General features: G+C 41.3%; 1 protein-coding gene across 5 annotated transcripts in view; it reads left to right on the forward strand.

The window, feature by feature from the left end:
* The window catches only part of LOC122900879 (WASH complex subunit 2A-like), a 55,978-nt gene extending 29,373 nt beyond the window's left edge, over window positions 1–26,605 (forward strand). For 3 of the 5 annotated variants that reach the window (XM_044240022.1, XM_044240023.1, XM_044240024.1), the window contains exons 19-31: window positions 1,048–1,179; window positions 3,446–3,609; window positions 7,385–7,487; window positions 11,797–11,952; window positions 14,052–14,234; window positions 16,604–16,732; window positions 16,861–16,941; window positions 18,344–18,466; window positions 19,743–19,805; window positions 20,165–20,377; window positions 22,114–22,731; window positions 23,545–23,722; window positions 25,894–26,605. In XM_044240022.1, coding sequence (XP_044095957.1) covers window positions 1,048–1,179; window positions 3,446–3,609; window positions 7,385–7,487; window positions 11,797–11,952; window positions 14,052–14,234; window positions 16,604–16,732; window positions 16,861–16,941; window positions 18,344–18,466; window positions 19,743–19,805; window positions 20,165–20,377; window positions 22,114–22,731; window positions 23,545–23,722; window positions 25,894–26,033 — 2,283 coding nt within the window. In that variant the 3' untranslated portion in view covers window positions 26,034–26,605. The remainder of the gene's footprint in view (window positions 1–1,047; window positions 1,180–3,445; window positions 3,610–7,384; window positions 7,488–11,796; window positions 11,953–14,051; window positions 14,235–16,603; window positions 16,733–16,860; window positions 16,942–18,343; window positions 18,467–19,742; window positions 19,806–20,164; window positions 20,378–22,113; window positions 22,732–23,544; window positions 23,723–25,893) is intronic. The other 2 variants (XM_044240025.1, XM_044240026.1) reach the window with 1 other exon arrangement.
* The last annotated feature ends 750 nt before the right edge of the window (window positions 26,606–27,355 follow it).

Consider the following 27,355-nt stretch of genomic DNA (forward strand, 5'->3'; position numbering starts at 1 on the left):
TGGTCAAGCTCATGGGCTTTGGCACCAGACCCCTGCATTCACCTGTAAATCAGGGACATTAGGCAAGTAACTTAAACTTCCCAAATCTTACATGGCTTAATAGTATGTGGAGTCATTGTGGCAGCCGGAACAGCTCATGTACAGCTCTTGGCACTGTGCCTGGCACATAGTAAGTGCATGGAAAGTGTTCACTGTTGTCATTAGAATCTCTATTGGATAGCAGTTCATTTGGCCTTCCTACCTTCCCACACTTTGCTTAAAGCTTCCCTTTATCAAATCTTTACGTTTTAGGGCTATTCATCTGCTGTGGTATATTGTTAAGAGTATTTTTTTTGTCTAACTCGGGTTCAGGTGCTCTGATGATTTTGTTTCTATTACCTTAATGAAAATAATAGATACTTTTCGAATGCTTGACTGTACAAAAATCGGTAAATGCCATTGAACCGGAGAATCAACTCTTTCGTAGGCCAGTGATTTTATTTGGGAAACTGTTTCTTATGTTTGTTTCGTCTCTTTAAAATTAACCAGAAAACACAAGTCATTCCTTCCCACTGTCCCAGGTATGTGTCTTTTGTAGGTGAGAGAGTGGAGAAAGCTCCCAGTTTCTCTCTATAATTCATTGCTCTGGTTTCTAAGTCATAGAAAGGTGTGCAAGCTGTTGCCTGTCACAGAGTCTGGACTGCTCTCACTGATGAGCATAGAGGGCCCACACATAGCTGGCCTGAATGGGGCCAAGTTTCCTGTTATCTCTGTGACCTTGGCCTCTTCCCACTCCCTCCCAAGTGTTTTGCCTTTGAGTTCCATATGGTATGTTCCCTCTGTGGATGGAGAATACATTTAGAGAAGATTATAGACTGTTGTTTTAGGGTTATCTGTAGGAGAAAAGTGGGATTTACTGGCATTTTGTGTTTTCCCCCTTAAGGTATTATTATATGTATGCTGTACTTGATTAGAGACTTATTCTTCAACAGTTTGACATGGAAAATAGTCTATTTTTTGCTTTATGTCTATAAAGTTACCATACTCTTCTGCCATTTGTTTTTCTAGGATAATCTTTTTGCAGCAACAGCTGCTAAGAAGCAGTCATCATCTCTTCTAACTCAGAGCCAAGAAAAAGCAAAACCATCTGAGCCCTCCAGAAAGAAAGCGTCTGCTTTGTTGTTCAGCAGTGATGAGGAGGTGGGTGGAAAGTTTCTCCTGGAGAAGAGCAAGAGTTTGTTTGATGGTGTTTAAGAGTTACAACTATCCTAAACATTTTCTTTTTTCCTACCTATTTTATATCCAGTGAAGTTTAGTCACCAAAGATTTTGTTCATAAAACTATCTCATTTTTTTTTTCTGGAAGAAGGATATTTAGTATAGTATATTAACATAAAAATTAATGTTTTCAGAGAACAGTTCAGAATAAAAGAAGTATGCGTCTTAAATTATATGCCAATTCAGATGAGTTAGGACTATTTTATATTGTTAAATGATTATTATGTTTCATGAGTCAAGAACTGTAGCTAGACGTGGTAGGAATATCCTTTGCAAGTTTAACTTCTTTTTCGTGAGTCTTAACAATATTTTTATTTGCTGTCTAGGTACAGATTAGCAGAGCTAGTAGTGAATATGGTTTAGTTGCTGATTTAATTGTATAGAAAAAGACCTTAAATATAATGACATTACAGACCCTGAGCATTAAAAATCTGATTGCATTAAAATAATTGTTTCTTATTTTAACAGTGTAGGCAAGTTATGAAGGCATGTTGTGGATGGAGAAATTATAGACATAGTAATGTGTTTTATTGGAAGCAACTTAAAATGATATAACATAATTTGCTTTTTCTACTCAAACATACAAATTTTATGATGGATTTTCCATTTTTTTCTCTCTAGCATTGTTTTCAGTTGTTCTCCCTATAGTAATGGCCAACTATCTGGAATTTTTCCTACAGTATTAAAGTGGTTCAGGGAAAATAAAAATAAAATTGACTTTTGAACAATGTGAGAATTAGGGGTATTGACCTCCTGTACAGTTGAAAATTGTCATGTAGCTTTGGACTCTCCAAAAACTTAACTACCAATAGCCTACTGTTGACCAGAAGCCTTACCCATAACATGAGTAGTTGGTTAACACTTAGTTTTATATGTTACATGTATATATGGATTATGCGTTATATTCTTACAATAAAGTAAGCTAGAGAAAAATTGCTAAGATCATAAGGAAGGGAAAATACATTTACAATACTGTACATAGATTTATCGAAAAAATCCACATGCAGTTCAAACCCATGCTGAAGGGTCAATCCTGTTAGCTAAAGCTGGGAGTAACAGTACTTGCTCAGTAAAGATAACCAAGGTTCTAGAACAGTTACTCTCCCCACCTTGGCTACCCATTGGAGTTATCTGGAGAAAATTAAAAGAGTACTTTTACTTAATTGCACTCCTGTAGATTCTGAGTGGTTTGGTATATGGCCTGCCATTGGAATGTTCTAAAGCTCTCCTGGGAGAGCCTTGCTACACTAGAGGAGCACTTCTCAAACCATGACATGTCAAGAAATCACCTGGGCATCTTGTTATGAATGCAGACTCTAATTTAGAAAATCTGGGCTGGAACCAGAAGTCTGTATAACATATGCCGCTGCTTGTGAACCCCACTTTGCTTTGCAAAACTCTGGATTCTAGAGACCAGAGGACCACTTAAGGAAGTGTTCAGGAGTTCCTGTGTTTGAGAGCATAGCCAGGTGGGATTCCCTTAATGCTTTCTAAAGGTCTAAGATTTAGGCTTTTGTGGTGAAAGGGTCACTAGCAGCTTTCTTCCTTTTTTGCTTTTTAAGAATTAATTTATTTGAGAGAGAGCAAGCAAGCACAAGCAAGGGGAGCAGCAGAGGCAGACAGAGAAGCAGGCTCCCCACTGAGCAGGGAGCCCCATGCATGCAGGGCTCCATTCCAGGACCCTGGGGTCATGACCTGAGCCTGAAGACTTAACTGAGCCATCCAGGTCTCCCACTAGCACTTTCATTGTGTCTTGTTTAGATGTGCATTGTGTGAGCTTTTCATACATTTTTTTCCAGTCTGCTTTAAGATCTTTATCATTTTCCTCAAAAGTTGCATGTTCTTGATTTTTTTTTTTTAATATTCCTCTTTCTTCTCATCGCCCTCTATACATAAGTTTGAATCTGCTAAGGTAGATAACTTCCCCTGTCCTAACCCAGAACAAAACCATAGAGGGAAGAAGCATATGGTGATAGAGGAAGGCATAAGGTCAGAACTGGAGGTTAAAGAACCCAGATGTCTAGACTTGAGTTCAAAGAAAAGCCCCAGATGTGAACTTTCTTCAAGAATGATATACTTAGTTTAATAGTTTAAATACAATTTAGTTTAATGAATGTAAGTTTCATTTTACTTCCAGGTTCCTTAGTCTGAATTGCCACAGGATTTTAATATATATTTTATATTTTAAGGACCAGTGGAATATTGCTGATTCACAGACAAACTCAGCATCTGACAACAGGTCTAAACTTAGGGACTCTGGTGCCACTCAGGAGCAGGAGGCCAAGGCTGTGAAAAAGACTAGTCTCTTTGATGAGGATGATGAAGATGATCTCTTTGCTGTTGCTAAGGACAGGTGAGATAGTCATTGTAAGAAATTGTTTATCCAGTGTCTGTGGTAATAAGTAAAGGTATTTGATTCACAAGATGTCAATTACTTGGGGTGCCGTGATTATCATTCATTACTTAGTAGTCATACAAGGGAGAAATCTTTGATTTTCACTTGAAGGCATTTTCTCCTCAGTGCTGGGAAATGTTTTTCATAGTGGATTTATCTAATTTCTTCTACTTATTATTTTTTTTAACCCCTAAACATTATTTTTCTTTGCTAGGGATTCAAGTGCAGTTTGTTATCTTTTTTGTTTTCTTTTGGGATACCCTATAGAAAGTAAAGTTTGGTCTGAGTACTTAAGTTTTCCATTTGAATGAAAATCTACTACGCATCGAAAAACATTGTTTGAAGGTTGGTTCTCTGCAGAGCTGTGCAGTGTCAGCCCAGTGGCTGGTGTCAGCCCAGTGGCTGGTGATTCTTCACTGCTCTGGCTGCTCTCCACGTGGATACTTGGACTAAAGCCCGTGGAATGTTTTGTAGACTGCGCATGGGCCCTGTTGGCGGTGTACCATGCTGCTTTCACAGGTAGTAGCAAGTGTAGGGGAGCATGTGGAAGAATTGTTGCCCTCCCACAATGCTGGTGGCAATGTCAGATGGTTTCACTTTAGAAAACAGTCGAGCAGTTCCTTAAAAAGTTAAATGTGGAGTTACCGTATGACTTACATTTCACTCTTAGGTAGATGGTCAAGGGAAATGAAAATACGTCCAGCCAAAAACTTATATGTGAATGTTTGTTACAGCCTTATTCTTAGTAGCCAAAAAGTGGAAATAAGCCAAACATCCTATCAATAGATGATAGGATAAAGAAAATGTGTTATGTCCATGCAGTGGACTCTTTTTTTTTTTTTTTTAAAGATTTTATTTATTTATTTGACAGAGAGAGATTACAAGTAGGCAGAGAGGCAGGCAGAGAGAGAGAGAGGAGGAAGCAGGCTCCCCGCTGAGCAGAGAGCCCGATGCGGGACTCGATCCCAGGACCCTGAGATCATGACCTGAGCCGAAGGCAGCGGCTTAACCCACTGAGCCACCCAGGCGCCCCATACAGTGGACTCTTAACTCAGCAATAACAAGGGATAAAATATTGATACATGCTACAGCGTGGATGAACCTTAAATATTGTGTTAATTGAAAGCAGCCAGTCACAGGACCGATCACATGTATGGTTCCATTTGTGTATAATAATCCCAAAGAGATAAATCTATAGAGACAGAAAGTAAATTAGTGTTTGCCTGGGACTGAGGGGCAAGGAGAATTGGGAGTGATTATTAACAGGCATGGGGTTTCATTCTGGGTTGATGGAAATACTGTGAAGTTAGATGGTGGTGTTAGTTACACAACTCTGTACTAAAAACCAGTGAATTTCATACTGTATTATAAAAGGGTAAATTTTATGGTATGTAAATTATATCTCAAAACCCTTCTGAAAAAAAGAACGAAGAGCTGTGACTCTAACAAGTTGTGAAATACTGCCTTGTGAGCAGGGCACTCACACGTCCTGGCTTGTTTGGACAGCCCTGGTTTGTGCCCGTCATTCCAGCATGATTGTTGTTAATTTCCCTGTCATTCCCAGAAATGTTTTGTTTTAGGCCATCGGCTCTGGTTATCTTCATGTTTGCTGATGTCTGCACCTTTCAAATAAATCAAAATACGCAACCTGTTATTTACAGTGAGAAATACCCTAGTTCACTGAGCAGCATATTTTTCTTCTGAGGACAGAGCTCCATGGGAGGCCCCAATTTAACCAGTAGTTGCTGAGTCTTTTGTTTTCTGTTGTAGCTCTGTCCAGAGAACTAACTCATTTTCTGTAGCTTACCTTCAGAATCATGTACTTTTTGTGGGTTGGTTTGGTGTTTTGTTTTGTTTTTAGAAATTGTTCAGAAAATCATGCCTAAGATGTTTTCCTGCTGTAGCAGCTTAATGAGGTTTCTGGTATTCTGTAGGCATCCGACATAGTTGTAAATATTTTGTGATCACTCATCACCAAGTAGTGAAATATTTTGGTTATAATTTGTGTAAATTTTTAGTGTATATATCCATAAAGGCTTGTTAAATACCATCGTACTATGGTTTTTTGCTTTTATAACTTCTTCAAGGTACAGCCTTAATGTTTAACCTTTTTCGATATATATGTCTAACTATGTACATTCAAGGGTTTGGTTACTTGTGTTCTCTAGTCTGTGATGCTTAGGTTTTTAAAAATTTTTTTTAAGATAGGCAGAAGTCAATATTAAACTAATAAATAAGCTACATAGATTGTGCCTTGCTAGTAATTAAACATATGAAAAAGATTATGATATGTTTTCTTGTGTATATATATTAGTTATGTCCTAATGTACGTAGATGTAGATGGTGAACAATTTACTGAAATGATGTGTTAGTATCATTTTTACTTAGCTAAAATTGAATTTGTTTTATTTTTATTTAAAATAAGATTTATTTATTTGACAAAGAGAGACCGTGAGAAAGTGAACACAAGCAGGTGGAGTGGGAGAGGGGGAAGCAGGCTTCTCACTGAGCAGGGAGCCCAATGCAGGGCTCGATCCCAGCACCCTGGGATCATGACCTGAGCCGAAGGCAGATGTTTAACAGTTGAGCCACAGGTGCCCCTAAAATTGAATTTAAAGTTTTTGTTACATTGGTAATTGTGTAGTGTGCTAATTGGATGACTCTTTATCACATAGTGAAAACTGGAACTTGACCTTTCAGTTCATTTTCTGTTCTGGATTCCCCACGTCTAGTGCTAAGCTTTTGTGTGATTTTCCACTGTTGTATTCCTGTCCATTAAAAGTCCTGACCAGTATTTGTTCTGGCAGGTGTTTACTGGTCACCTTCTCTGTAGGGGCCAGGGCAGAATCCTAGGCGAGGAGGTAGGTAAAGATAGGCTAGAGGAAGGGGGTGAGGAGAGCTGTGGCTGAAAGAGCCCAGTATGTTTTTACTCCTTCTTTCCTTTTTTTAAAAGATGTTTTATTTATTTATTAGAGAGAGAGAGAGCATACAAGGAGAGTGAGAGGGAGATGCAGACTCCTGCTGAGCAGAGAACCCAACATAGTACTTGATCCTAGGACCCTGGGGTCACGACGCGAGCTGAAGGCAGATCCTTGACTGACTGAGCCACCCAGGCCTGCGCTTCCCCAGCCTCCTCCCCCCTTTTTTTTCTAATATTTTAACTTCATTCTGCTTTTTTGTTTTAAAGTAGGCTCCACACCCAGCATGGGGCTTGAACACATGACCCTGGGATCAAGGGTTGCATGCTCCACCAACTTAGCCAGCCAGGCAACCCCTTCCCCTCTCCAGTATATTTTTTATTGAAAACAGATGCTAGAGATCCCTAGTTTCTGTACCTCTCAAGAATTCTAGAAAGCTAGCAGTTGCTTTAAAATCTAATAATTCAAATCTTTACACCATTTTTACTCCAACCCTACCTCTCTTCCCAGCATCACCAACCATGCTTTTAAATACTTGGCCAAGCTAACTACTAGTACACCTATACTGAGTCAAAGGGAAAGATGAAGAGGCCCTCAAACTTCTACATATGGGTGAGAGCCAGAGGCTGATGATATGTTAGACACATATTGCACCCATTTTAAAGGTTTTTCTGGTTTCTTTTTAATTATGTAAGGTCAGCGATGACTTGGGTGTTTTAGTTGTAGGTGGGTTCCTATGAGTATGGCCTAGAGGGAATACTGTATGTATTTTTTAATCACATTTGCCTTATTTGACCTTTTGTTTGATTGTACAGCCAAAAGAAGACCCAGAGAGTGTCACTCCTCTTTGAAGACGATGCTGACAGTGGAAGCTCTCTCTTTGGCTCTCCTCCTGCATCTGTTCCTCCTACAACAACGGTATTCGTAGCTTCCTAGGTCCAGGAAATACCCTTGAGGCGATATCACATGAAGAGTGATACTTCCCTGAATCAGCCCCTAAAACCGATCTTGGAGGCTGAGTCTAATGGAAAATCCCATTTGCCCAGTTTTAGAAAGAAGTCTTCCATTAGTGGTATTTTATAGATGAAACATAAGCACAAAGCGTGGAGGAAAGGTTTCCTCCGTGTCATGCACCCCCTTCAGCATCAGGGGTAGGGATCTGGAGTCTCAGGGGAGAGCGCTGCTGCAGTCCTGGTGGGGGTTGCCAGGAAGAGCCGCAGCCGTGTGGAATCCTGCTAACGTTAGACCAGGCCAGAAAGGCACACGTTATTCCTTTTAGGAGCACATTTCAAGTACTAACACTTTTTACTACTGTCAGTAGCCAGTCGGGAAAAGGGAAGGAAATTCTGGCATGTGCTACAGCATGGATGGACCTTGAGGACTTGACACTGAGTGAAATAAGGCAGTCAGAAAAAGATAATATATGATTCCACTTAGACGAGGTACCTGGAGGAGTCAACTTTCAAGAAACTGAAAGTAAAATTGTGGTTTCTAGGGGCTGGAGGGAGAGGGAAATGGGGAGTCTTTTAATGAGTACAGAGTTTCAGTTTTGCAAGATGGAAAAATTCTGGAGGTTGGTTGCCTAACAGTGTAAATATTCTTAGCACTACTGAACCATATACATGGTTAAGATGGTCAATTTTATGTTTTTTAACGAGAGTAAAAAAATATTTTTTTTTTGTAGTTAAAAGGATGTGATAAGAAAAAGTCAATTGGTGGCTGTCCAGTGTAAATGATTCTGGTGACTACATCTATGTGATGTCACTACCACAGTCACCTAAGCTAAAAAATTTAGCCAGTCTTGATGATAGTTACATCAAAAAGGAGTATTAAGGAACGAGAGGAAGGTGGGATGATGATAATAGTTGTTCAGGGAACCCAGGTGTACTGGAATCCTGCTCTGGCCTGCCGTTCATCCCTCCCCATCTCCTTCCCTTAGTGGGTATATGTGAGCGTGTGCACATAGAACAAAGTGAGGCCAAGTGCTATGCTTGTGAGGCCAGCTGGCAATTGCTAATAGCCCCAAAGGGGAGCGTAAAACTTTTTAGGCTAGACTGCATGGAGATAACCTTCATCTGGCTTGGTTAGCCTAAAAGGCCAAGAATCAAGTCACGTCACAGCCTGCCATCAGGCCTTCAGTCCCAACTTCAGGCCCTTCAGATTTGGCATGTGGTAGAGGCAAAAAGACCCACATGACAGAGAAGAAGGGAGAGCCTCTGGGCCGCCTCCCATGTGCATTCTCTAAAAAGGTTTAGAAAGTGCATAGAGAATGCAAAGTCCTTACTCTCCTCCCAGAGGAGTCATCAGTAACTATGTGTCGTCAGCTCTTTCAGGCCTGCTCCCTGGCACCCCGTGTCTGTTTTATTTAAGTGAGATCATGTTATACATTTTTATGCATCTTTTTTCTCATCCTGCAGAATGTTTTCCATTTTCATAAGCTTGAGCTTGTTCTTTTTGCCCACTCTCGGTATTCCCTGTAACTGTATTGGGACATGTATGACTGACTTTGGCTTAGATGGAGTAACCGTCACCGTTTCCTTCTAGTTTATTAGGGATGTTTCTTCCCATCCTTACTGCCTTATCTTATTTAGCCTTGACTTGAGATAATTTTATATCTGACTTCTCCATGATTGCTTCTTCCTTTCTTCCTCTGCTCTCCTTGCCGTTGCCCTGGTTCTGTTCGTAAATACAACCCAGTCCTCTCTTGTCCTTGTCACAAATACTTCAGCTGAGCCTCCCATGCCGTCTGTAATCTCATTCAAGCGGCACTCCTCTTTCCCACCCGCACTTGCCATGTGCTCTAGGTGACTCACCCTGTCTCACAATACTCCAGGGGTCCTTATTATCTCCTCGATCTGGAAATAGTCTTCATATTTTCAGACATAGGACAAACATTAACTTGTCCTGTGAAAACTTGCCAGACCAGGCACATGTCAGTTGAGGATTTAGGAATTTTTTTTTTTTTCCCCACCACATTCCCAGAAAGTGGAATTGTACCAGAAGCTTTCAGCATGGGGAGGAGCATGCTGCCTTCCCTGCTGCTACTTCTGAGGTTCTTGTCCTCTTCTCCTTGAATCACCCATCCTTGAATCTCCCTAAAGAAGACATCAGGTCCCGGGCGCCTGGGTGGCTCAGTGGGTTAAGCCGCTGCCTCTGGCTCAGGTCATCATCTCAGGGTCCTGGGATCGAGGCCCGCATCGGGCTCTCTGCTCAGCAGGGAGCCTGCTTCCTCCTCTCTCTCTGCCTGCCTCTCTGCCTGCTTGTGATCTCTCTCTGTCAAATAAATAAATAAAATCTTTAAAAAAAAAGACATCAGGTGGTTAAAAGAGTCAGATCTGAGTGGTTTTCTTCTGTAGATTATAAATAAAAACTTCTACTCTGGATAAATGAGCAATAATTTAATAAATACTAAAGGTTCTGGAAATGGAAAACTTCTTTCTACCTGTAGTAATAGTGATTATTAAATGAGACAAAAATCAGAGATCAGCATCTTAAGTAGCTGAATAAACTGCACACAGAATTGTACCATTTGTGAAATATAAGCACCTCTGGACAACAGTATAGAAAAGATTTTTTGTTGTTGTTCAGAGATCTTAGAATATTTTAAAGTTAGATGTGACTCAGTTATCAACCTATCAGTGAAATTAATTTCATGATCAAGATGAATACAGCTTATCTTTAGGAACATTTACAACCAAAAGTTTGGGTGGCATTTTTCTTGATTTAAGAGACCGTATTTAAATCTTGTTTCTTACCCAGACTGACTTTTGCATCGAAGTAGTATGTAGTTCTCAGCGAGACCAGCGCATTCCACAAAAGTTTCTTCCTTTAATCATTTCAGTATTGCCTGATCTCTTCTGAAGCTGTTTCTTTGGATTTCCAGTCTTTTATTTCAGGTTCAAATGATTATACGTTTTAAGGACCTCTTCTTTTTTTTTTTTTAAGATTTTTTTTTAAATTTATTTATTTGAGAGAGAGAGACAGTGAGAGAGAGAATGAGCGAGGAGAAGGTCAGAGAGCAAAGCAGACTCCCCATGGAGCTGGGAGCCCGACGTGGGACTCGATCCCGGGACTCCAGGATCACGCCCTGAGCCGAAGGCAGTCGTCCAACCAACTGAGCCACCCAGGCGTCCCTTAAGGACCTCTTCTTAACAATAATCAATCATCTTACCCTATTTTTACTTCCTTTGTAATTTTTTCTCTCGTAGTTAGTAGGGTTCTTTGATTTCCCAAATCTGTCTTCCTGACTTGATTTAGATACTGCTTCGGAGCGTACTTCCTCATAACACCTACTCTAGCTGATATGACAGAGTTACAGTTTTTCTCCTCAAGAATTTTTGATCAATCCTTTGCCTGAAGGATGCCAGTAATTCTAGACAAGGCACATAACCTCAGTTTTCTAATCTCTGAATTCCCTGCCTCCCACGTAAGCAACAGAGGGGAGATGAGACAAAGTGCTTGCAAACTTGTGTTGACCACCTGCTTGGTATAAGACACCATGACTGGCTGTGGCGATATATGATCCTTTCAGTGAACGGACAGATGTATGATTGCTATTAACATAAACTAGGAAGCAAATGAAGTAAAGGCTCGGAAGAGGGATAATCTTATCAGTGTAGCAGCGATACTTACTAGGTAGAAGGAGAACGGGGAAACCTTCATGGGTGACCTTGAGCTGGGCCGCGCTTGAAAGACGAGGGTTTGCTTCTCCAATGAGGAGCAAGCACGGAAGTGTGAAAGTTTACGGTAGGTGTAGGGAGTAGTGAGGGTTGATAGGGCACAGATGGATAAAGGGAGAAAATGAAGTGTCAGTTGATTATCCTGTTTAGCATTTGCTTAACACAAATAGAGATGAAGTAATCTGGGGGGCATTTTATTTTAGCAGAGCCCTCTGGATGATGTCACTGAGCTGGAAAGGGAGGAGGGAAGCAGGAGACTAGTAGCTGTCTGGGTGGCAGAGGTTAGGGTCTAGGTGATGGCGGTGTCTGTGAAGGGGATGGACACGTGGAGACAGGTGCGCGTGTTGTAGCCAAAGGTGTGAAGCATTGTGTCTGGGGTGGTGTTTTTTCCTTCGCCCTGTTTGTGCGTCCTTCACTGTCACGCCCTTTCTCTCCTGCCATCACGTTTTGCTCACTCGAGGACTGTGGTTTCACCTTGTTCTTTAGGTTGTCACGCTGGTTAAGCACACTTTTGTTTTTAAGGATGTCATCTACTTTTCTTTTGCTAGAAAAAAGAGCCTGTCCCTGAGGTACCACCTTTGCTGTTCAGTGATGAAGAAGAGAAGGAAGCACCATTCGGAGTGCAACCCGTGGATAAGAAGGTTGAGGGCGCCAAAGAGCCGTCCGAACTGGGGCACGCTTTCGTGGTGGAGGAGTCAGAGAAGGTAGCCTTTTTTGGGTGTGTCCATTCAGTTGTGTTTGTTTCTTGTATCTTGTAACTAACGCACACGCACACGCACACACACACACACACACACACACACAGAAGGTAGCCTTTTTTTGGCATGTCCATTCTGTTGTGTTTGTTTCTTGTGTCTTGTAAAACACACACACACACACACACACACACACACACACAACCCCTTACCTTTTTCTACCAAAGAAAACAGATGGCAAATTTGTTGAAAATTTTGAAAAAACTGAAAAGCCTGAAGAAGAAATTCTGGTGCCACCATTGAGGGAAATCTTCACCATTGTTCTTGCTGCTCAGTCTCTTTCGTAGGCGTAGGTGCACACAGTGCTGTACCTTGCTCCCATTTTACACTCTCTACAAAGAGACACATGGACACATTTTTTGTCCATGTCGGTTTTGCCTTTCTCTCACCAAGGTGTTCTCCCACAGCTTGCTTTTCATTTCGGTTTTCTCTGCATGTCTGCTCTGGGTCATGTGTCTTTTGTAGCGTTTCTGTCCCTCCCCCGCCAAGTTCTCTTCTGCCTCTACCTCTGCTTCAATTAAAATGACCATTTTAAGAAGACGTAAATTTCCTGTTCTTGCATTAGTTGATGTTGGCTGTTAATTAGAGAGTAAAGTGAAATCTCTTGTCTTTCAAAATGTTTGCTGTCTTCTCCTGGGTGGTCTGTCATCAGGAGCCTGTGGACAAGGCTATTGGCTGTACCTGGGGGTTACTAATGGCCTTCAGTGTCTGTATACCTTTTCTCTTTCTTTTTATTTCTTTTCTTTTCTCTCTGTCTCTCTTTTTTTCTTTTTAAAGATTATTTATTTATTTATTTATTTATTTGAGAGAGAAAGAGAATGAGCGGGTCAGGGAGAAGCAGACTCCCTGCTGAGCAGGGAACCCGATGTCGGGCTTGATGCCAGGACCCTGGGACCATGACCTGAGCTGAAGGCAGATGCTTAACCGACTGAGCCATGCAGATGCCCCTACTTTTTCTTATTTTCCTCTAACTTTTCTAGTTCTCTGCATGTTCAGCTGTTCACATCTAATCTCTTTTTCAGGGCCTATGTGAAGAATATCACATATACTTTTCCTGTTGAGGCCCTTAGAGCTGTGATGATAATAAATATTTTATTTGTACCTGAAACATTGTGGGACATTCCCTACCTTTAGTTTCTGTGTGGACATTTTCTGTGCTCCTGTAGCCCCTGCGTTACCCCAGTCAGCTGGAGGTCTAATTGCTTGTTGCACTGCTGGCTCTGGCTCAAGTACATGTGCCTTGAGGACCGGGGCCAGCTTTCTTTGGCTCACCGTGACATCTGTAGTCCTTAGCAGATTACCTCCCACCTAGCGGGCACTTTGAAATTACCTGTTTCTTCAAAGAAGCATATTTTCCGCAATTTAATCACTCAGATAGATAATTAGGATGTGCTTCACAATCAGTGGCATGTTCATTTGGGAGTTTTTTCTTAGTGGTTCATACAGTAATAGTGGTTCTTAGAATCAGTGGTCTCTTAGTTGAAATGTGGAACTTGTTGAACGAATAAATGCTACATTTTAGGCTATTTTAGTGATTCTTCTAATTATACAATTAGAATACATAATAATAGAATAATAATACAATTACAATTATGAGTCCTCCATAGTTTAAGCGTCTGATTTTGTCAGTAAGGTTTTTCCTTGGGTCTGAAGTATTAATGGAATACTAGGAAATACATGATCCATTCCTGGTGATTGGCATTTGTGTTTTCTCTATGACTAAGTTGATAGCTCATGAGCAACCTGTGTGGATCAGGGTTATAACTGATACATAAATCTCTTGGTAGGAGGAAGGGAGCCATGACTTTAAACTAGTTGGGGAAATTATCTTTGGCTGTGAACGATCTGCACAGGAGTCTCTGTTGAAGCAGTCAGTGGAGACTTGGCCTCGGTATTTTGATACTTTGGAATAGATGTGATTAGCCATAGCACCTGGAAACATGCAGATGTCGCCATTACCGAATTTTTGAGGAGTTGTGGGGGGGGCATCCCACAGTGGGAGTTGTATTTCTCCGTGTTATTTATTTTTTTGTTGTTTCCATTTTCAGGGAGGCCCTTTGACTGTATCTGCTCAGGAAGCAGTCAAGCATTCCGATTTATTTTCTTCATCATCCCCCGTAGAGAAAGGAACTAAAGGTAGAACCAAAACTGTTCTTAGTTTGTTTGATGAGGAAGAGGATAAAACAGAAGATCAAAACAGTATCCAAGCTCCAAAGAAAGAAGTTGGAAAGGTGAGCAAAAATCAGTCAAGTTATTAATTTCAGGTGTTTGAAAAGATAAAAGAATCTCATTTTATGGTGTCCATTCTGTCATGTGAGTTACTGAAGAATTGAGGGTTCTGTTTTCTCTACATCTCTACCAATGCTTGTTGACTTTTTCTGTAGTAGCCCAGTGTTGGTGAGGGTGCAGGGAAACTGGAACCTCCCGTATAAGTTAGTGCAGCCACTTGTGAAGACAATTGCGTAGTTCCTGAAATTGGTAAACATGAGTCACCACCGAGACCTAGCAATTCCACCCCTAGGTATGTATCCAAGAGTTATGAAAACATACAGTCACACAAAACTAGAATGTAATGTTCCCAGCAGCATTATTTATTATAGTCCAAAGATGGAGAGAACTCAAAAATCCATCAGCATGGGTAAACAGTGTAACGTATCTGTTCAAAGTGGAATATTATTTGACAGTAAAAAGAATGGGTTACTGATTCGTGCTACAACGTGGATGAGCCTTGAAAATATTCTGAAAGAAGGAAGCCAGTGACGAAAGACTATGAATTTTATGATCCCATTTATTTGAAATGTCTTGATTTGGCCAATCCATAGAGCTAGAAAGTAGATGAGTGATTGGTTGGGTCTGGGGGAGTGGGGTAGATGAGAAGGGAGAGGGACTGGGGTTTCTTTTGGGTTGATGGGAGTGTTCTAAACTTCTGCACAGTGGTGGTGTTTGCATAACTCTGTGAATATACTAAGAATCACAGAATCATACTTCTAGGTGAATTTTATAGTATGTGAATTTTATCTCAGTAGGGATGTTGAAAAAAAACCTGTAAGGTGGCATATTGCCAGTGCTTTTTTGTAAACCAAACTGAGGACATGGTCCATGTTGATTTCTATAAAAAATGTTTTATTTTTTATTTTACCAGTAGCATATCCCTGCTTATAAATGGGAGCTACGCATAGTGAATATAATTATTTGCTATACTCTTTTTTCAAATATATTTTATTTCTTTTACTGTGTGTGATTTTGTATAGATTTTCATGGTTGTGAAACTTAGTTACTGTGTTACACTGGGGTTTTATGTATAATCAATAATAATAATTAGTTAATTTTTAATGTGACACCTGTCCTCAGTTGTGAATTTTTTTGTTTACTCTGTGGTTGTGATACTAAATGTTATGGGCAAGAAAGTCTATATTGTGTGAAAGAAGGTCTCAGTCCTTGGATTCCTTAGGGGCTTTCCATGAGGATTGTCAACGGAATGAAGACAGCCAGAAGGAAAGTAGTAACCACAGCAGTTTATTAAAGCGAAAGTACACTCTCATGGTGGGAGAGTGGTTGTTTTGGAATTGGTTATTTGTCGGTCTCTCTGGGCTGAGAGGTGGGGTGGTCTGTAATGGAGGCTGCTTCCAGTCATTTGGGAAGCTCCTCCCAAAGGTTGGGAGGGGGAGTTCTTGACATGGCGAGGTTTGTTACCCAAAGGTCTTGGCAGCCTTTTTTCTTGGGTTTTGGTGGGGGGGGGGGCGTACCTTCAATGCAAATGCATTATAATGGGCCTAGGGATTACCCTGGGGCAGAGATGAGAGAAGAGAGCTTGTGTTCCATAGTTGTGGCTCTTTGGTCTGCCAGCCCCAAGGTCTTGGAAGTCACAAGGTCAGGCTGTTGTGCTTATTTATATCGTTCTTGCCTCCTGCTCTTGTCTCTATCGTTCCCCTCAAGGACTTGGGACTCTGCCTTCCACTGCTCTGTTATGGTAGCTTCTATCTAACATTAAAAAAAAAAAATACGGGAGTATTTTAGAATGTCAAGTCAGGGGTATTAGAGTGTCAAAACAAGTAATGTGAATAATAACTTTGAAATGTCAGATACTCTACCAAATAAAAAGAACTTGTTTGGAATCCGAAGATGGTGGGGTGGAAGGTGAATGGGCATAGGGGAAGGTTGGGGTCGGATGCTCACCGATATGGATATGTGCTTGACCACTCTGTAGTTCTGGTATTAAGTCAGCTGAGTTCTAGTCGTCCCTTTGTGAATGAGATGGAGGGCACTTATTGATTTGTGTATGTTTTCACCCTTAAAATGTTTCTTGTTTTGGGAACTAATGGATTGTTTTTTGAATAAAAAGTTCAGGCATTTATTACACACAGGCTGTGGAAGGTGATCTTTTCAGATTGTATATATATGATCTGTATTTAGAAATAGATTTTCCACTGTTTTTGGTAGCTTCTGTTACATGAATGTGTCCTTCCCTTTTCGATTGCCACTTGGGCTGTACCCAGCCCTTAGCCATGTGTAAATAGCTGCAGGGAATATCTTTATATTTCCACATTTGCAGCTGCGATTTCCTTGGCATAAATCCTTAGAACATCCCTCTTTTTTCCAGAGTCCTGATCCTGATGCCCGCCCAAAGAGCACAGGTGTCTTTCAGGATGAAGAGCTCCTTTTTAGTCACAAGCTCCAGAAGGACAATGATCCTGATGTTGACCTTTTCTCTGGCACCAAGAAAACCAGGGTCAGTTTCTAAAGGTTCTTCACATCATGATGCTGCTATTGTATTAGATACCGTGTCAGTAGCTTACCTAATTTTCTTTGTAAATGGCTTTTGTTGTGAATATTGAATTTGAATTTTGTCTATTCCAGTTATTGGAGCCAAGTGTTGGGAGCCTGTTTGGGGACGATGATGATGATGATCTTTTCAGCCCTGTCAAGTCACGGTCTTTGGTATAAGCCTTTTGTTCTCAATACTGGGGTGTGGGGGAAGGGTTCTGGGAAGGAAGTTAACATATATTTATAGGAGTAAGGAAAACATGGGGGTGTTTATGTGGCTCACTTAGTTAAGTGTCATGACCCCAGGACCCTGGGATCAAGCCCCATGTTGAGCTCCTTGCTCAGTGGGGAGTCTGCTTCTCCCTCAACCCCTCCCACTCCGCCCTTGTGCTCTCTCTCTTTCTCTTCCCCCACCGTCCCAAATAAATTAAAAAAAAAATCTTTAGAAAAAAGAGTAGGGAAAATCCACAGAGAATTGTGGTGCTTACTAGTAAAAGAATGGCAAATAGCATGCTGATGACAGTGCTTGTGGTGTCCCCGTCTAATGTTTCCTAACTGACATTAGAGTGTTAACCAACCCAGGTTCTTACTGCATTATAGATTTGATTTATTTTTAAATATTTTATTTATTTATTTGGCAGAGAGAGAGAGGAAAAGGGAGAGGGAGAGAGAGAGTACAAGCAGGGGGGAGAGGCAGAGGGAGAAACAGGTTTCTTGTTGAGCAGGAAGCCCAACTTGGGACTTGATCCCAGGACCCTGGGATCATGACCTGAGCTGAAGGCAGATGCTTAACTGATTGAGCAACCCAGGCGTCCCTGTTTGATTTTTTTTTTTTAAGATTTTTTTATTTTTTGAGGGAGTGTGAGAGCACAGGGAGGGAGAGGCAGAGGCAAAGGGAGAGAGAAAATCTTAAGCAGGCTCAGTGCTCAGCAAGGATCCCTGACATGGTACTTGAACTCACAGCCCTGAGATCTTGACCTGAGCCGAACTCAAGAGTTGGCCGACTGAGCCACCCAGGTGTTCCCAGATTTGTTTGATTTTTAGGTTGTTTGTTGAAAGACCAGTGCATGCAACATGGTGACTAAATATTCTAGCTTTTCAGGTGCAAAGCTTTAAATCTGAGTGTTAACCTGTTTGTGTCATTTTTCCCCACCCCAGTAGATTTTGTTAGATACTCTTTTTTTTTTAAGTTTTTAAAAAATGTATTTTTATTTATTTGAGAGAGAGTGCGCATGAGCGGTGGGGGAGGGGCGAAGGGAGCAGGAGAAGCAGTCTCGCCATTGAACACGGGGCTCTATCTGAGGACCCTGACATTGTGACCCGAGCCAAAGGCAGACACTTAACTGACTGAGCCACCCAGGCATCCCTAAGTACTCTCTATTTCTGTTGGCATAGCGAAGACTCCTGAGAAGGTCACAGGCTTTAGAATGCCATTTCTGAAATGCTACCTTTGTCTTCAACCCTCATTTGAGAAATGACTCAAAACTCAAAAGTCAGATTATTTTTATGAGTTATGACTTTACTTTAAAATTTCTAAGATACATGATAGGTGTTTGGTATTCTTTTTCTTTTGAAGACACCAGAAAAGAAGAGAGTAGTGAAAAAAGACCACTCGGTATCCTCTTTCAAGAACCAGAAACATCCTGAATCCACTCAGGGTATCAAAGAAAAAAGCACATTGAAACCGGAAACACCTCAGGTGAGATCTGCTTATAAGGACTTTCAGCTCTCATTTGCATATCTGGACAGAGGTACTCCATTGCGCAGACCCGAGGCAATTCAGAGTTCTCTTGATTAAGGAGGAAACAGCAAGTAGGACTGCCTCGCTTTCTTAACTGGGCGTGTGTGTGTGTGTGTGTGTGTGTGTGTGTGTGTGTGTGTTTTAAATTAAAAAAAATTTTTTTAATTCACAATTTAAACATTTTTTAAAAAATAAAGCTCTACACCCAATATGGCCCTTGAACTCATAACCCAGAGATCAAGAATTTCTACACCCAGTATGGCCCTTGAACTCATAACCCAGAGATCAAGAATTTCATGCTCTAAGACTGACTGAGCCAGCCAGGCGCCCCTCCTGTGTGTGTTTCTTTGTTTTAAAAACACGCCTCCCCACTGCCTCGTCTCTTCTCCGTCTACAGCCCAGTTCCACGAAGCTATACTTATGGTTACTGTTTTTAAAGAACTTTGAAATTCAGTTCCAAAATAGAGTTGATCTAGGGTGAAGTATATTTTTCCTGTTAGAACCCCAGTTTCTCCCTTTGGGCTATGGTGGAGTAGAATTACATTAGAATTAAATATAAATTATAAACAATTAAATATAAATTGTAATCAGTATTCCTTGGTTACCCCATTTTCTTGGTTACCTCTCCTGAGGTTACTGCTGATAGGTCTTTGCCCTCAGCCCTCTTCTCTCTGGAGCTTGTTCTGGAAACAGACCAGAACCGGAGAGTGAGATCTGGTTCTGGCTTACAGCTATCTCTGGATGTTTCCCTGAGGCTTCAGTGTCCTGAGCTGTGAAAATTAGGCACTAGGGAGAACACGTTTGCATTGACGTGCCCCAAATTTCAGCTTCCCTTGCTTCTAGAACCTCAGTGCATTAGGTTGTGTATGAATTTTGGTGTGGCCTATGGTATTTGCTGTGTGGGGGAACCAGCATGGTAATTTTGCCAACTGGTCAGGTTTTGGTGCTCGGATACACTGTGATTCTTAGGAATCTTATCCATGATCTTTGTGGGCCTTTACTCCATATATGGTCTGACAGCATTCCACCTACACAACGGATGAGGAGGCATAAGTGAAATAATGTTAGTGAAAGGTTTCAAGGCCCCAGGAGAGATTTGAATGCCTTTCCCATTATAGAATTACAGAAAGTGACAGCTTTGCTCCATCAAATTTAATGGGCATGAGTGTAATCCAAGAGACCCTTTTTTTTCTATCTCCCCAATGGATTTTTAACTGAATGTAATTTCACACAGGACTCACCAGGTCCCGCTCCATTTAAAACCAAAGAGCCATCCCCTCGGATCTGGAAAATACAAGTAATTATAACATGTCTGGAATCTGCACTGCCTGCCTTGTGGCATCTATAAACTTTTTTGGATATTTACTTTTGTCAGCTGCTGCCTGGCATTTTCCTACTTCTTTCCCATCCTCTAGTTGTTGCTTCTTGTGTGCTGCGTCTGTAACATCTTTTCTTTGGTCCAAGTGGTGGGCACAGGTATATAATCTTACTCTGTTTTAATTCTAAGTCTAGATCAGGAGACCCCCCTGCATTTTTCTTTCTCTTATCACATTATACATTACGTATACCATGTCTCTTGTCATGTGTCACAGTAGTGATAATAGACTGCTGCATTTAAGAAAACATACAGAGTAAATTTCATTTTTTCTTTTTTAGGCCAATTTAGCGATTAACCCAGCAGCCTTGCTGCCTGCAGCGGTTCCCCAGATCTCTGGAATAAAGCCCGTTTCGCCAGAACTGGCTTTTCCTTCATCTGAGCCTGAGAGGACCCACAATCTGGAACGTATGCCCACTCTTCTCAGTAGCGGGGAGGCCGGCGTGAGTTTCGACCTTCCAGCTCAGGCAGACACGTTACACAGTGCAAACAAGGTGATGAAACCACGTTCGCTTTGCTTGCTTGCTTGCTTGCCTATTTTTTTTTTTATTAAGCCCGAATAACTTGTATATTTCTTTCTAGTCCATCAGTTACACATCATAGGCTGCCTCCCATTCCCCACATGAAAGAGACACATCTTCCTTCCTTCAGCCTTTCCATCTCCCTTAAGCCTTCCTAATTCTGCCTTCCTCTGCCTCTGTTTGTTAAAATGTATATTCTGCTCAGTAGCCACCTAAAGTCCCACTTCCTCCAGGCTCTCCTTCATTGCCCCCTGGAGGTCTTTTAAATACAGAGCAGAGCACGTCCCTCTTTTTTCTGGCCTCTGTGCTGAGGGGAGGAGGACATTCAAGCTCCTTGGTTTGGTGTTAAAGCCTTTTACAAACATGCTAAGCAAAGCTTCCAACTTGCTTACCAACCACACTGTGAGCCTAAACTCCAGTCCTACCAGACACCGTTCGTTCCATGAACACACACACTCCCACCCTCTGCTGCCAACAGCTTGGGCTGCTTCCTCTGTCAGGAATGCTCTCTTGCACATTGACAGTCTGCTCAGACTTCCCTGCTTCTGTGATGTTTCCCCTCCTGCCCTCTTGTCCTGGGCTCCCTCCTCTGAGATCCCAGGACAATTATTTCCCGGTGGTATGGTTCTGCCGCACTGGCCCACAGGACTGTGGATGTATGCTCGATAGACTGAACTCTTTGAGGTTTTGCTTTCATTTTAGTTGGTTCTCTTCTATCCAGCCTTCCTTCTCTAGGAAATCTTGGCTGATCTGAGTAAGCAACAGTACCTCAGATAACCCTGGCAAATATATTCATTTTAAGTATTTCCAAACTTGTTTTCCTTTTAAAAAATATCCTTCCTTTTGTTCTGTTTTTTTTTTTTGTCAGCCTTTGGAGAGGGGAAGGGTGAGTTTACATTGGCTACTCTTTATGACTGTTTGTGATATTTTCTTGAAATAGGCACACACAACCAAATACTTTGGCCAAAGGAGCTTGTACCTTCTTAAAACTATGTGATTGTATATTTTGGAATCACAAATACTGCATTATTGCTAATTAATAGCTCATATTTTGTGGTTATTTTAAAAGTTCTGATTTCTAAACCATGTTTTTTGTATAAAATATTTAGCATTTGAATTTAGTGTTTGTTGACTTGAAGAAAAGAACACTTCAGATTGCCTCTCTTTCTTTATTGTCTTTTCCTGGTTTTGGAGCCTGGCTTTAGGCTAGCCCCTGGTAAAGGTTACCCTTAGAATTCCCCCTGATTCTTGTTTTGAAAGATACCCACATATAAGCCAAGGGCAGAGTAAGGGCCAGTTAGGGCATAGAACACAAGCATACCAACATGCCTGCTTTGCAGGGTTCCAGGAGCAAATGAAGCCTTTTGTATGAAACAACTGATATTGCCTTCCAAGACTCAAGAGTGGGGAACATTAAAAGATTCAGAGTAATGCAGTCTTGGAGCAGCCATTAAATGTCTTTGGAAATCTTTAGGAAATAATCTCTTCTGTGTCTTAGATAAGATCTTGATTGAGGTAGATCAGACAATCTTAGAATATTTTGAGTCACTGATTACTTGTTATGTTAGCTTTGAATGCTTTTTTTTTATTTTAAAGAATTTTTTTTTAGATTTTATTTGAGATAGAGAGCATGAGGGGAGAGACGTTTTTTGTTTTTGTTTTTTTCTTTTTAAATCGTTAGATAAACATGTGGTTTTTTGCCCTTGCAGAGCCGGGTCAAAGTGAGAGGGAAGCGTAGACCACAGACCCGTGCAGCTCGGAGGTTGGCTGCCCAGGAATCCACTGAGACTGAGGATGTGAGTGTCCCCAGAAGGTCCATTGCACACTTGACAGATGGAGACATTTCACCAGGTGATCCTCAGCCACAGTCCAGGGCAGCTGGTGGACAAGACAGCTCTGATGAGGTCGTGGATGCTGCCGCTCCAGCTTGGGCAGGTGGTCCTGTGTCTGAAGTGGACAGAAGCCCCTTGGCGAAATCTCTGGGTCAGCCTCTTGAGGATGACCTTTTTGATTCTGGAGATATCTTCTCCAAGGGTACTGGATCTCAGTCCACTGGGAGAAGAAAAGCCAAGGCAAAGGCAGCAGAGGGCGTAGCCAACCCACCAGGGGGAAGTAAAGAAAAGAGCTCCATGTTTCCTGCTCTAGGGGAGGCAGGCAGTGATGATGATCTGTTCCAGTCTGTTAAACCAAAACCAGCAAAGAAAACGAATCCTTTCCCCCTCTTGGAAGATGAGGATGATCTCTTTACAGATCAGAAAGCCAAGAAGAATGAGTCAAAATCCAACAGTCAGCAGGATGTCATCTCAAAAGCACAAGATATTTTTGAGGTAACAGGACATAACAGTACCTTTTTTGGGCCCGATTTTATATTAAGATGATGCTGGATTGGCTCATTGAGCCATACATTATAATAATCTTGTTTCATTGCTGCTTGCTATCTACTTAGTACGTAAAGTTAGGTCCTTTTATTAATAATTTTGAAATTTACTCAGAAGTCGTTTTTTGTTTTGTTTCACATGGGGGTGGTTCTTGGCCAGCTATAGTTACTGATGCAAATCTTCATTTGTATAGTTGTTACCAGCATGTTGCCGTAGTCAGTGTCCTTGGCCTGTCGCTCTGTGACACATACATAAAGCAGCTTCAGTACAGCTTAAGGGTTCAGCCTGTGTTTCTTGGGGAAACAGGGCCCTGGCTGAAGCTGACAACTTAGTGCTGGCAGGAAAGCCTTCAGTGCCACTCTCTGGACACATGTTTGTTGAGCATCCAGGTACTGGAGGCACAAAGTGATCTAGGCCCAGTATGTTAGAGGCTTTGGATACAGACAGAGCAACATATAAATAAACTGTTTTCAGATAATGTTGAGTACCATAAAGAAAACACCTCAAGGCAGTGGTACAGAGTAATGGATGGGGGCAGGAACCACTCCTTCAGGTAGGATTGGTAGAGAAAGCCTCTCTACAGAGCTGGCACTTGAGCTAGGACTAGAAGAAAGACCAAGGGTAGGCCAGGCAGGAATCTGGACGGAGTAGGGCATTCTAAGCAGAGAGAACAGGTCACCTGGCTGTCCCGGAATATGGTGGCAGTTTGCATTTCTGCAACTTGATTTAAAATTGTTCCATTTGTTTTTTTGGCTCAACAAGGATGATATATTTGCTACAGAAGCAATCAAACCCACACTAAAAACAAGAGACAAGGAAAGAACATTTGAATCCAACTTGTTTGATGATAACATTGATATCTTTGCTGACCTAACTGTAAAACCAAAAGAGAAGTCCAAAAAAAAGGTGGAAGCTAAGTCTATATTTGATGATGATATGGGTAAGTGATTTTCTTTTTCTTTATTTTTTTTTTTTAGTTAGCAAAGTGGTTCTTTTTTTTTTTTTAAGATTTTATTTATTTATTTAACAGAGAGAGAGAGAGAGATATCACAAGTAGGCAGAGAGGCAGGCAGAGAGAGGAGGAAGTAGGCTCCTGGCTGAGCAGAGAACCTGATGTGGGGCTCGATCCCAGGACCCTGGGATCATGACCTGAGGCGAAGGCAGAGACTTAACCCTCTGAGCCACCCAGGTGCCCTGGGTAAGTGATTTTCTATCTATGACACAGAGAGTGATTACCATTCAGTGACTGTTATTTCTCTACCTTTGTGTGGGCCCTTTCTTGGAAAATATTCCCCAGTGGGTTTCCTTTGGCTTGCTGTATAATCTGGAGGTAGGCTGAGGATAGATCAATAAATGGACTAGTTATTTCAGTGAGACAATTTTTTGTTCTGATGGTCATCAAGGAATTTGAAAAAGCCCAGAATTTGACCTTTAGTTATAATTTAACTTTTATTTTAGTAAGCCCCCACCAATCATCTGTGATAACTCTGAACATTCTGATGTTATGAAAGGGGGGTCAGAAACTCGCCCGTAGGCTGAAGGAGGCCCCGATGGCTTCCTTGGGCATGGTGCAATTGTTCGAGTCAGTTCTAAGTGGGGAGTGAGCGTGAGGAGTTCAGAGGATGGAGGTGGGGGAGTGCAAGAGCAGAGCAGGATTATCTATGAAAGCAGCTTACAACTCAGACTTAATGTCTAACCAGAGATCTTCTGCATTTGTAAACATGCTCATTCCACTCCCCCCACCCGCCCCATGGCATAACATCTCCTTTATCCATGGGCAACCTGAATGCCTGATCTTAAATATGGCACTTCTTTCATGTCCTGTGTTGGTGGATAGGACTTGAACTGAAGCCAAATACATACTTTCTCCTCCCTCCCAGATCTACACCTTGGGGTTAACTGGAAGAAAGCAGCTGCTGCAGTGCCACATGGGGCCTATTCCTGGAGTAAACCATGTGCTTTGTCTCCACTGCTTCCCACCACGGGGGATGCAGAAGAGACTTTGTTTTGTTTTTTTTTAATTACAACAAAAGTAACACATACCTGTTGTAATAGGTGACTACTATTTGACAAGTGTAAAATGTGAAAAACAAGCCCCGAAGGTAACCATCACTCAAACATCAGATTGAGTGATGTTAATAGAGCTTTGTATACATAGAAATGTATACTTATTTTTTCCAAAATATGAATATATTTTATCTGTTCTGCTGTTCCTATTAGTCACTTGATGTCTTCCCATGTCAGTATAGAGATCTATCTACTTCCTTGTTTTTAGTGGTTGTATAGTATTCCTTTGCATTCAGCCATTAGCATATTGAAGGTGATCTAGATTGTTGTCACTTTTTTTTATTAAAAATAATGCCATGGGGAGTTATGGACAATGGGGGGGGTATGTGCTATGTTGAGTGCTGTGAAGTGTGTAAACCTGGCGATTCATAGACCTGTACCCCTGGGGCTAATAATACATTATATGTTAATTAAAAAAATAAATAATAATTAAAAAAATAATGCCATGGTCTTTAACATTTATATATACATATCTTTGTGTACACATGCTAAAATGTAGGATAGAATCCTAGCAGTAATGCTTCAGGTGAGTAAGATGACTCATGAAACACTGGAAGCAGCGAAACAACTAAACATGAATGTGGTCATAAAGACTTAGAATTTTGGCATTGATGTGCCTCAGATAGGTGCATTTATTCTGTGTGAGGGGTACTCCTATGTTGGATTTCCCATTGCTTGTTTGTATTGCTCTTTCCTTTTAAAATCCAGTGGGAAGAGAATGTAAAAGTAGATAAGTCACAGATAGTAAAGTCGGGGGCAGGATTGGAGTTTGGTTATCCTTCCCTTTTTCTTCTCCTCCATGTGTATACATGTACCTTGTAGCTGAGAAAATTATGGTCAGAGAGAACCTGTGACTTTATGTGATTATAAAAATTGGTAGCAAAGCCAGGACCAGAATCTAAAGGGCTTGACTCTTAATGTTTTTGGTATCCCTTACTGTTACCAGACTTGAATGTTTGGTGATTTATGTAGATGTGTCTTAAAAGGTCTGTTTTCTTGCCTAATCAGCAATTTTCTTTTTCTTTTTCTTTTTTCTTTTTAAAGATGATATCTTCTCCTCTGGTATCCAGGCTAAGACAACCAAACCAAAAAGTCGATCTTCACAGGCAGCACCTGAATCCAGATCCGAACAGAAGGTGTCCAACATTTTTGATGATCCCTTGAACGCCTTTGGAGGCCAGTAGAGCATACAGGGTATCACATCTCACCCTTCAGCTACATCCTTGAGTTAATGCTGTCTTGTGTACTCATTGTCTTAATTGAATTAGAAAAAGCAAATACTGAAGCAGCTAGCTCACCTCTTTCTCACCCAACATACTTAGTATTTTTCTGCCCCAGTTTTAATCATGCTTAATGTGACAGAACAAAAATAAATATTTCACAGTTTTGTTTTTGTTTTTTTTTTTTTAACTAGATTTCCATTTAATTGCCTTGATGGGGCCACAGTATGATTTTGGGCATGTTGGAGAAAAAACTTCTATGTGCCTTTCATGAATGGGCAGGGAATTCCAGAGGAAGCAATGCCAGGCAGATGACCAGGAATATTCCATTCATGGATAGAAGCCCTAGCTCAGGGCCTATGCAGGTGATAGAGGAAGCAGATGAGAGATTGTATACTTCATGACTCTTTGCAGTACGAGAGTAGGTTTCCTCTGATACCACTGAATTCTGAAAATGCCTCTATAGGTTCGTTTGGCAAACTGTGGCCCTCCGTTGTCTGTTTTTATAAATAAAGTTTTATTGGAACACAACCATACCCATTCATTTACATATTGTCTGTGGCTGTTTTCACCCTTTCTACAATGCCAGAGTTCAGTAGTTGTGACAGAGACTGGACAGCCCACAAAGCCCAAGATATCTTCTTTCAGACCCTTTACATAAACAGTATTCTGATCCTTGCTCTAAGGCATCCATTTCCATTCCTTTGGAGCTTTTCATTATTTTGTGAATGAGGCAGAATGAACCCAGATAATGGAAGGAAAAGTACTGAGGATGGAGATGTCCTTCTGTGGAGCGGCACTGTGCCTTAGAACTCTGCACTAATGGGAATACTCTATAACTATGTTGTCCAATGTGGTAGCTGCTAGCCACATGGATACCTGACCCCTCCTTGTGTTTTCTTGTGCTTTGCAGACTTGGTGCTAAGTATTCAAACTGTAACCATAGCACAGTCTTACAGGAGGCCCAGTTGGTTTTACCAGTCCCTTTGGCACTTAAAAAAAAAAAAAAAAAAAAAATATATATATATATATATATATATATATATATATAAAATTTATTTACTTGACAGAGAGAGGGAGAGAAATCACAAGTAGTCAGAGAGGCAGGCAGAGAGAAGGAGGGGGGAAGCAGGCTCCCTGTTGAGCAGAGAACCTGATGATCCCAGGACCCTGAGATCATGACCTGAGCTGGAGGCAGAGGCTTAACCCACTGAGCAACCCACGTGCCCTCTTTCGGCACTTTTTAAGATTGAACTTGGAATTGCTGAGCCTGAGTCAGAGATTTT

Source organism: Neovison vison, chromosome 2, assembly GCF_020171115.1.
Source record: "Neovison vison isolate M4711 chromosome 2, ASM_NN_V1, whole genome shotgun sequence".
Lineage (NCBI taxonomy): Eukaryota > Metazoa > Chordata > Mammalia > Carnivora > Mustelidae > Neogale > Neogale vison.